The sequence below is a fragment of the Urocampus carinirostris genome, chromosome 19 (assembly GCF_059441175.1).
Source record: "Urocampus carinirostris isolate Australia breed hairy pipefish chromosome 19, RoL_Ucar_1.0, whole genome shotgun sequence".
In the NCBI taxonomy this organism is placed as follows: domain Eukaryota; kingdom Metazoa; phylum Chordata; class Actinopteri; order Syngnathiformes; family Syngnathidae; genus Urocampus; species Urocampus carinirostris.
The window spans coordinates 18,744,014-18,755,108 of record NC_142367.1 but is presented as its reverse complement, the minus strand read 5'-3'; the positions used below and the strand labels follow the sequence as shown (position 1 = coordinate 18,755,108).

The 11,095-nt window shown below is 40.1% G+C and overlaps 1 protein-coding gene across 1 annotated transcript; it reads left to right on the top strand.

Moving 5' to 3' along the window:
- LOC148347563 (sulfotransferase 2B1-like) lies at window positions 1-9,338 on the top strand. The gene is made up of 7 exons (XM_088323262.1): window positions 1-233; window positions 3,728-3,939; window positions 5,301-5,427; window positions 5,504-5,592; window positions 5,679-5,859; window positions 8,990-9,099; window positions 9,185-9,338. Exons 1-6 carry the CDS (start codon window positions 95-97, stop codon window positions 9,097-9,099), a joined length of 858 nt encoding a protein of 285 aa, XP_088179388.1. The 5' UTR covers window positions 1-94; the 3' UTR covers window positions 9,185-9,338.
- The last annotated feature ends 1,757 nt before the right edge of the window (window positions 9,339-11,095 follow it).

Below are 11,095 nucleotides of genomic sequence, written 5' to 3'. Positions count from 1 at the left end.
CCCAAAAATATCCAATAATAAATCGAAGGTAGTCACTGAGACACATGCGCTCAGAATTTCTTCCCTTTAATTGACATTTGTGCAGCTTTCCACAATGAGCGAGGCAGACCTTTATAAAGTTTACAAAGGGGTATTGCTGCCTGCTCTTATCCACCCACCGCAGAGTTTATCGCGTTTCGAAAAGTTCACGTTTCGCCCGGATGACATTCTCATTGCAACCTACCCCAAGTCGGGTAAGTCGGGTTTGTTTATAACCAAATATGCTTGCAAATGTGTGATTTAAAAACAATGCCAATATTTACTGAACAAGTGCAGAATGCGAAATGAAAGTTTGCGAGGGAGGGGTGTGGCGTCACTTGTGCACCTCCAAGATGCGTTACTTGTAATGTCCAGCAGGGGACGAGAACAGCGCCGTGTCCGCAGATTACGGTAAAATACAGCTCCGGGTTACGTTATGTACAGGGTTGGGTAGGGTTACTTTAACTTGATTACTTTCCGTTACTTTTGGATTACTCCAATACCAAATATGCTAATAAAAGACAAAAGAAACTAACAGGGTTGGGTGGGGTTACTTTAACTGGATTACTTTCGATTACTTTTGGATTACTCCAATACCAAATATGCTAATAAAAGACATAAGAAACTAAATATGAACACAATTACTACATTTTGTGCAGGCTTGGGGAGTAACGGAATACATGGAAAGGCAAAAATGATGTTGGCAAGCTGTTGTGGATTTATTTCCATTTTGTTTCTGTCGCATTTTATGTTAGTTTTGCCGGAGATCAAAGAGATCAAAGCCAGGAGAGAAAGCTTACCACGTGGTGTGAGTCATAATTGTATTCATATTTAGTTTCTTTTGTCTTTTATTAGCATATTTGGTATTGGAGTAATCCAAATGTAATTGAAAGTAATCCAGTTAAAGTAACCCTACCCAACCCTGATTGCAGCCTGGTCATCCTGGAAGGGGGATTACCTCATGTGCGGTCCCTTCTCAAGGTTTCTTCATTTTCCTCATGTTGAGGTTTTTGAGTTTTTCCTTTACCTTATGTAGGTTTTAGATCAGGGGATGGTGTAATGATAGTCTGTATGGCCCTTTGAGACTATTTGTGATTAAGGGCTTTACAAATACACATGACTTGATTAGACTCATTTATATACACACTTACACGATGACTACCTACATAACAGATACATTAGGGGTTCAGTGTCTTGCCCGAACACATTTTACTCTGAGGAGCCGGGAATCGAACCTTTGACCTTCTGGTCCCAAGTTTGACACTTTACCTTCTGACACGCATTGCATAACAATGATGGCGACAGGGATCCAACCGTATGGCAATGGTAAGAGTAAGGATTTTTTTGGGCCGCTAGGTACATGGATGGTTGTTCACCATTGCATTGCAATGAATGCAATGGAAAACGAACCGGGAAAGCGGTGGTGAGAGTGCTAGATCCTTTTATTATTTCAGTCATTTATATCTCCTGTACTTATTTATCATAATTAATACACCAAACATAATAGAATAGAATCCAATGTCATTTTAATAAAAGTTCATATGACAGTGACCAAAAGATGAAGGTGCTGTAGCTGAGTCAGATCAGGAGGATTCTCCTGCTACAAGTAACCATGGAAACAGGTTTTATGTGGGGGAGCAAAAACCCTATGCCCTAAAAAACTGGTCTGGAAAGGGATGGGCAATGCCATGCTGTACTTTCCCAAGACACACCACAGGAAGACAGGTCAAGTCACATTTATTTGTACAGTCCTCAATAACAAAGTGGTTCCTCTACGGCCCTCGCGGTCAAGGGAGACGCGAACCACGATATAATACTATATCTCCGGGATTTATACAGTAGTATCAGTATCAGTAGTGACACACACATAATTAAAAATTATTTAATTATTATTGATTGTTAAAGCCTAAAATCTACCTTTTTTTAACCATTGACTGTCCTTCTAGAAGCGCTTCAATGGCAGACTCTAGTACACCTTCTTTGATCGTTGTTTTCATTTTTATCACTAACTTTGTTGCAACCCATTCTTATGGTCGGAAAAGGGGAAATAAAATACGCACAATTACTTTAAAACGAGACGCTGGCCCTCTCAAATGCCATAATTGACTGAACAGGTAGAATAGCTGGGCATTATCGCCATCTACTGTTGAGAAGGACAGTTGACCCTTCATTTGCGTTTAGCATTATTTCGACAAGGAAAAGGCCTGCGACCAATGTTCCCTGTAATTTTCCACGGGTCTGAGCGTTCAGACAAAGTCGGTGAGTAACGCTTGGAACAACAGTGAGCAACAGCAATCCCAAGTGTGGCAACTAAATCATTATCAAACATGTCGAAAACTTGACATCAAGTGACATTTTGCCGAGTTTCCGGCAATGCTAAATAATTTTTTTATTTTGAATGAATTGACTAAACATGCATTTCAGGTGAATTGGCCGGTCCAAATTGTCCATAGGTGTGAATGAGCGAGTGAGTTGTCTGTCCCTGTGTGCCCTGCAATTGGCTGGCAACCAATTCAGGGTGTCCCCTGCCCACTGCCCGGAGATGGCTGGGATGGGCTCCAGCCCCCCCGCGACCCTAATGAGGATAAGCGGTGCGGCTGATGAAATGAGATGAGATGAGATGACTCATGTACTATTGCAAAGGTTGTACGGCCTACAAACGTCGTTTGTTCTTACAATTCTTTCACAAGATATCCATTTCTTTTTATTTCCTGGTATATTTTGTCGCATAATATTAACATTTTGGGGGGCTTATTTAGTCGGTTGTAAGATACAGAACTGTACTTAATCACATTTTTTAGTGGAAGTACAACGTTGGCAACAAGATTCACTTGGTATAATTGGAAATTATTTGAATGCAACACGAACTTTTTCCTCTTTTTCCCAGTTTTTTTCTTTTTTTTTTTTTAAATTCCTTTTTTTTAGAAATCTCATTGTGTTTATTTTTTCCGAGCTACATTTCTTTCTTTTCTTTTTTTTCTGGCTTTTTTCTAAATTTTTCCTTCTTTTTTTCTCCTCCTTTTGTTTTTTTTTTTTCCTCAGCTTTTCACTACTTTTTCATTTTGGTATTTTTTTCTTTTTTGTTCTATTCTCCCCTTCCTTTAAGTCATTTTGTGCATAATTGTACATCATATTTGGTCATGTTGGGATTAAAGAAGCAAAAACAACCTGAAGAGCCGTTTAGGACCAAAAAGGTTCCTTTTAGTGAGCCGAGCCGAAGAAGCCGGTTCTCGACAAACTCTACCAACTTTACTCAACTTCGTTCTACTTCGACTCGACTTCAAAATACCGCATTTAGGACACAACGCCAGGGGAACCCGTGTATTTTTACCTTCATGCACTGTAACTTTGACTTAAGTCGCTTCTTAATTAGTAATTTTGGGCCCTCGTTTTTGTGCGCTGGCTAGATTTTCTTGTGCGCTGAGAATGTGCAAGCAGTGCGCAATTGCGCACGCGCGCAGCTTAGAGGGAACACTGCCTGCGACCCACTGAAAACGGGTTCGCGACCTGATGCACCAGTTGAGAAACACTGCACTAAACCATACAGCGAAATCTAGTAGTCAAATCATAAACACTGTCCCTTTAGGTTTCATGCAAGTTTCAAGATATGACTAAACTCATTTGAATACAGGTACCGCATGTTTTCTCGAAGGTCCAAAACACTGTTCATTGTTTTTTTTTTTTTTTTTCTCAAATCTCCTCTCTGAAGGTACAACATGGATGCAGGAGATCCTGCCGCTGATCATGAGCGGAGGAGATCCAACATCAGTGGAGAGCCTGCACAACTGGGATCGCGTTCCCTGGCTGGAGGAGGCTCGCAGCTGCAGTCTCAACCTGGACACCAGACCCTCGCCCCGCATCTTTACCACACATTTCCTACCCCGTATGATGCCTCCGTCTTTCTTTCAGATCAAACCCAAGGTAGGGTAAAGCGGAGTGGCCCATTATCTATTTTTTTCAACATAGTGATCGTTTTTCTTCCTTTTCAAACGACAGTGATACCTTGTTTTTGGTTCGGCCTGTCTTGTGACATTCCAAAGACATGCATGTCAGGTTAATCGGCCGGTTCAGTTACCCAGATAAAGAAATTTAAATGACAAAACAATATATATTGAGTGCTACTTATGTATAACATACGTGAATGTCTTTATGTAACATAATGAATGTAATGGGGAAAAAAAATCCCTTTGCAGTGACGCGACTTAAGCTGGTCAAGTGGAGTAGCGGGTTGATGCAGAGGCGCAGAGACAACAGCAGGATGAAACTAGATTAATTTCAAACCTTCCACTTGCAAGGATTGTCATACCAATCGATTACTTCCTTACTTATTTTTATTTATAGTCCCAATTGTTGATTTGTTACGGCAATGGAACGCACCAAGTGATTTGTGTGCCTTCTTCATATTTCTTGATAACCATGGACAGGAAGCTTAAGATTCTAATGTTACTTCTCACTTTAGCATCACCGCAAACCTGAAACCGATAATTACAGTAAGAAAAAATATACAGTATTGTATCGCTGACGCAGACATGAGACGTCTTTACGAAGCACACGAGATCCTGAAAAGAATGAAGTGAAAGGCATCATGGGAGGTTGTTTAACCAATAGCACATATGTTATTTCAGGATGCTGTGACGCAAAACAATAGCAGACCAGCATTTTACATGATGTCGACCACTAAATATTTGAGACGTAATTTTTAGAAATGCAAAAACACCACAAAGTTTGAACGTTACATGATTTTGGGCACACAAAATCCTTTTTGTTGATGTTGTATAGTAAGGAAAATAATTGTAGTCCACATTGTATAGTGAAGACTTCATAAGGCGGGAACGCCATATTCCAGGAATCTTCTCTATTTATTAAGTCACGACCAGGGTTGGGTAAGGTTACTTTAACTTGATTACTTTCAATTACTTTTGGATTACTACAATACCAAATATGCTAATAAAAGACAAAAGAAACTAAATATGAATCGAATTATGACTCACAACACGTGGTAAGCTTTCTCTCCTGGCTTTGATCTCTTTGATCTCCGGCAAAACTAACATAAAAGGCGACAGAAAGAAAATGAAAATAAATCCAAACAGCTTGCCCACATCATTTTTGCCGTTCCATGTATTCCGTTACTCCCCAAGCCTGCACAAAATGTAGTCATTATATTCATATTTAGTTTCTTTTGTCCTTTATTAGCATATTTGGTATTGGAGTAATCCAAAAGTCATTGAAAGTAATCCAGTTCAAGTAACCCTACCCAACCCTTGGTCACGACCTTACTGCAGGTGATTTATGTGATGAGGAACCCAAGAGATGTGTTCACGTCGTCCTTCCACTACTGCAAGATGGCTTCCTTTCTGGTTGACCCCGGCCCACAGAGTGAATTTCTCCAAAAGTTCTTGAAAGGAGAAGGTGATATCCCTCAGATGTCAAGTTATAATCCCACAATTTGAGTTTCTAGTCAAATTGTGCCGTGTTTGTTTACTAGTTATGTTTGGCTCATGGTTCGATCACGTGAAGGGCTGGCTTAGTCATACAGAGGGAGTATTTTATATATGCTATGAAGAACTGATTATGGTGAGTACTCCGCACCCCCATAATGGATGCATAAACCCCAAATTCATTCCAAAACGAAACCGAAACGGACGCTTGTTCTACTGAAGGATCTCAAAGCGTGCGTTGGCCGACTGGCGGAGTTCCTGGGGAAGACATTAGACGTGACGGTGATTGAGAAGATTGCAGAGCGATGCCAGTTCAACAACATGAAAAAGAACGATATGTCCAACTACTCTGCAGTTCCCAAGGAAATCATGGACACCTCCAAGTCGCAATTTCTCAGAAAAGGTGTGACCTTAAAGGGATAATGTGTACCTTAAATTCCGGACTATAGAGCGCACCTGATTATAAGCCGCACCCACCACATTTTAAGAGGAAAACCGATTTTGTACATACACAAGCCGCACCTGTATATAAGCCGCATGCGCCCACATTTAAACATGTAACAAACACAAAATTAACCCAAACCCGACTTCAAGTCCCGCGATTGAAACTAAATGTCCTTCATTAAAGTCCACAGTCCAAAAATCACAGCCGGCAAAATGAACAGAAAATGATACCGGTACTTGAGATTTGATGCAGACCTGCAGAGTCCGGGTCCCGTTGAAAGTAATCCAAGGTATATTTCCAAAGGTAAGGGTGGGGAAAATATATCAGATGAACACATTTACTCACCCAACTCCTTTTTCTTTAACCAACTTTTTTACCCCCTCTTCTTTCCTTGTCTGTCCCTCACCTTTAGCGGTCCCCACTTAAACTCGGCACCCCGCGTTTGTTCCACCCTTCATTTTTCGTTCACCCGTGCAAAACATATCCGAATAAGTGTCTAAAATAAATACAAATAAATACATTACAAAAATATACAGTTGCAAATACATATTATACATGGGTTACACATATTTACAAAGAAAGACGGTACACCGAGAGAGTTTTCAAAGCTTTAATAATAATAATATAGCTTTGACAGGGCAGTTAATGGTAGCAACACTCGAGCGCCGCTAGCGGCCGTTAGAAAAATTACATAAATTGGCCGCATCACTGAATAAGCCGCAGGGTTAAAAGTTAGGGGGAAAAGTAGCGGCTTATAGTCCGGAATTTACGGTAATAATGTTGCTCTACTGCGTTGTGCAACTAAAAGCCAGTGCTAAAATCCCAAGGAAGAATACAAACTATTGACCCAAAGTGACAAAAACGCACCATTCAAACCCTTTCTTATACAAGGTTTTTGTTTTTTTACCAAGTACCCGCAGCAGCAAGATGGCAGATATTTATGTCAGCTTCCCCTCCGCAAGACTCTTATATAAGATAAATACATATTTCTCGACCTAGAAGAATTTAAAAAACTATGATCGTTCATGTATTTTTGCTCATCATTTGAATGCTTTCAATAAAGTTGTTTAGCACTATTAGGTGCTAAATAACACACGCTGCACTTTAAGTTTATGTTTTTATTTGGTAGTTTTGTTTTCCTTCAATTGGTTTATTAAAGTAATAAAGTAGTATTAAAAGGTAAAAGGGACAGTGTGTATTATTTAGCAGCTCCTTGTGTGGAAGTAACTCAAGTCATTTAAGGTGGTGTGCGGCATTTGAAGACTTAAGGCTGCAATTCTGACTTTAAGCCAGCAGATGGCGCCAGAGTAACACATAACGTGTGCGCCTTTATTAGACATACTGGAAAAAACTTTTTCATCTTTTTGGGTGTTTGTTCCGCCTCGGACACACCTGATAAAAATATGATAAGAACAGATCGGTGCAATGGAAAATAAAGCATATGGGCTCTTTGAACTCAGTTGAGCATTGTTAACGCATACTTAATAGAGAAAATATTTACTACGCACCCCTCCTTCCAAAAAAAAACAATGTTTATTTAAATAATAAGCAAACAATCATGAAATATATAAAGATAGTTATATCTTGAATTTTGTATTTATTTCACTCAACATGGGCCAAACAGAGAGGAAGCTGACATAATTGTGCGCCATCTTGTTTCTACGGGTACCTGAAAAAAAAAAAAAAACTTTGTTATACCCCTCAGTGTGAAATTTTAAATGAAAGTTTTTTTGGTACCACTTACACTCCTGTCCCTTTAAGAAAGGGTTTAAAATAAGGAAAAATTGTACGCTTTTGTCACGTTGAGTCTTTATTCAGTAATTTGTATTCTTCTTTGAGCTTTTTACCCCTGGTCTTTGGTTGGACGACATAATACAGTGATATCTAGTGGTCAAATAATACACACTGTCCCCTTAAATATACCGTAAATTCCGGACTATAGAGTGCACCTGATTATAAGCCGCACCCACCACATTTTAAGAGGATAACCGCTTTTGTACTTACACAAGCTGCACCTGTATATAAGCCGCACTCGCCCACATTAAAACACGTTACACAATCACAAAATTAACCCAAACCCGACTTTCAGTCCTGCGATCGTAACTGAATATAAAGTACACAGTCTAAAAGCCACAGCCGGCAAAATAAACGGAAAATGATACCGGTACTTAAGGTTCGATGCAGACCTGCAGAGTCCAAGTCTCGTTGAAAGTAATCCAAGGAAAAAAAGTGTATATTTTCAAAGGTAAGGGTGGGAGAAATATATATCCACTATTGTTCGCCGTGTCCACAAACACTCACCTTTACCGGTCCCCACTTCCCGTCATCCCCCGCGTTTGTTACGCCCCTTCTTTTTAATTGGCCCGTGCACGACTTATCAGAATAAGTCTCTAAAATAAATACATTACAAAAATATACAGTTGCAAATGCATATTATACATGGTTACACATATTTACAAAGAAAGACGGTACACCGAGAGAGTTTTCAAAGCTAATAATAATATTATAACTTTCATCCCAAACCGTGCCTGTGAAGGGTAGCAAAACGCTACTAGCAACACGCTCGCTACGCAGTAAATGGGTCTGTTAAAAAAACTACAGTACATGTGGAAATAACGGTAAATTGACGTCATCAAAGTCGTACTTCTTCACTATGGTAAAGAGATTGTCATATAGACGTCGTCCCACGCTCCCTTATTCAAAAACACGCTAGCAACACGCTCGCTAAGCAAAGTTTACGTGCAGTGGCTGTTTCCTTCTTAATCGGACTGTTCGATTGCTTTTAGCTTGAAAGCTGCGTCATGTGCCTTTCTTTTTGCAATTTGCATGATGAGGATATGTTTACGCCAATTTAATTTGTGCACAAGCTAAGAAGTTGCAGTCTTCCTCGGCGCATGTCTTCCACCGGTCTAAATCTTACCTTTTGTACTCGAGCGCCGCTGGTGGCTGTTAGAAAAATTACATAAATTGGCCGCATCACTGAATAAGCCGCAAGGCTGAACATTCGGGAAAAAACTAGCGGCTTATAGTCCGGAATTTACGGTACTTTGACTTTTAAAATCTGGTGAATGTGATCACTTTGTTCCAGGAATCGCCGGAGATTGGAAAAACCAGTTGACAGACAAGGAAGCGGAGTACTTTAATGCTGTTTACGCAGAAAACATGAAAGATGTGGATTATCAATTTGCATGGGATTAGGTAAAGCCTTTATAATAGAACACAATTTGTATATTTGCACCCCCCTTCATTTACCTGAGCTTCCTTTGTTTCTTTTTCCATACAGGGGTCCTCTGTGCCCCACCATTTTCATTACATTTCATTGTATGTCTGTTAAGAGTTTTGTTTTGATTGTACATTGGATACTGTCATTCAACAGCACTTTGAATTACACTTTATATCCATCCATCCATTATCTGCACCGCTTCTCCTCAGGAGAATCATGGGGGTACTGGAGCCTATCCCAGCTATCTTCGGGCAGTGGGCAGGGGACACCCTGAACCGGTTGCTAGCCAGTCACATGGCACACAGACAGACTGACAACTCACTCGCTCATTCACACCTAGGGACAATTTAGACCGGCCAATTAACCTGACACGCATGTTTTTGGAATGTGGGAGGAAACTCACGCAAGCACGGGGAGAACATGCAAACTCCACTCATGACCTCAAAACTGTGCCGCACACGCGCTAACCACTGGGCTGCCGTACTGCTGCATTTTATATAGATAGATAGATACTTTATTCATCCCCGAAATTCACACTTCCAGCAGTATCCTTGTGTTGAAAATAAAACAATAATAAAGTAAAAGGAATATAATACATAAATACCCAATGTAATGTGTTGATATAGAGTATTTAAATAGTGCTACATAAAATACACACCGAAATAAAAATAGGGTAATATGCAATGTGGGGGGTGTGGCAAGCATCAATGGTTTACAAAATAGAAATGCCACCTATTTTTTTCCTCCCAAAAATATCTTTATTTACAAATTTGAATTTAATGTGTCAATAATGGATATTTTAGTTACGCTGATAACAATTGTTCCTGATTTTTTTGTTTAATTTTGTTTTTTATTTTGTTTTTTATTATTGGTTAGCGAGTGTGCGGCACAGTTCTGAGGTCATGGGTTCAAATCCAGCTGCCAACTTTCTTGTGTGGAGTTTGTATGTTCTCCCCGTACTTGCGTGGGTTTCCTCCGGGCACTCCGGTTTCCTCCCACATTCCAAAAACATGCGTGTCAGGTTAATTGGCCGGTCAAAATTGTCCCTCGAAGCAAGCGAATTGTCTGTCTCTGTGTGCCCTGCGACTGGCTGGCAACCAGTTCGGGGTGTCCCCTGCCCACTGCCCAAAGCTGGCTGGGATGGGCTCCAGCACCCCCGCGACCTTACTGAGGATTCCTAAGACTTAAAAAGTGGTCGGCGGCGCCCTCTGTTGGCTGCCAACGGGTCAGGTGCAATCGACATTTCGTTCTGTGTACATTGTTACACAGAATGACAATACAAGGAAATTATTATTATTATTATAAGCAGTGCAGATAATGGATTGATATTAAGAATATGTACAGAATGATATAAAGAAACACATGTACAATATTACATGTTAAACTACATAAATAAATAGTTAAAAAAAAATTTGGTGTAAGATTTTTTTGTATTTTGTAAGGGAAAATACGACAGTTTGTAAGGGCATGGAGCCGTGGAGGTTGACAGGTATGCATTTCTTTTTGTATGTATGTTTTGATTACAGTGGGACCTCGCTACTTCGCTGTTCCACATTCGCGGGTTCAGAGCTTCGTGGGTTTAAAAAATAATAATAATTAAAAAAGTAATAAAATAATATATATTTTTTTAAGCGTTTTTGAAGGGAGCGTCGCTACTTCGCGGATTTTCACTTTTCGCGGGTGGTTTTGGTCCCCATTAACCGGGTCTAAAAAAAATAAATAAAATAAAATATATATATTTTTTTTAGCATTTTTGAAGGGGCGTCGCTACTTCGCGGATTTTCACTTTTTGCGGGTGGTTTTGGTCCCCATTAACCGCGATAACCGTGGGATTACTGTACTTTTTGGCTTGCGTATTGCAGTGTCTCCTATCTTGACCCTGTGCGCACCCGTGATGTGTCATTCACGAACCTGACGGCTCTATGAGCCGACTCAATGGTCGCAAATCGCGAGAACGGCTACCATTTGACT

Coding starts and splice junctions, on each gene's coding strand:
- LOC148347563 (XM_088323262.1), top strand. CDS start 95: ATGAGCGAGGCAGACCTTTATAAAGTTTACAAAGGGGTATTGCTGCCT. Junction 3,940..5,300: donor TCTTTCAGATCAAACCCAAG/GTAGGGTAAAGC, acceptor ACCTTACTGCAG/GTGATTTATGTGATGAGGAA. Junction 5,860..8,989: donor GTCGCAATTTCTCAGAAAAG/GTGTGACCTTAA, acceptor ACTTTGTTCCAG/GAATCGCCGGAGATTGGAAA.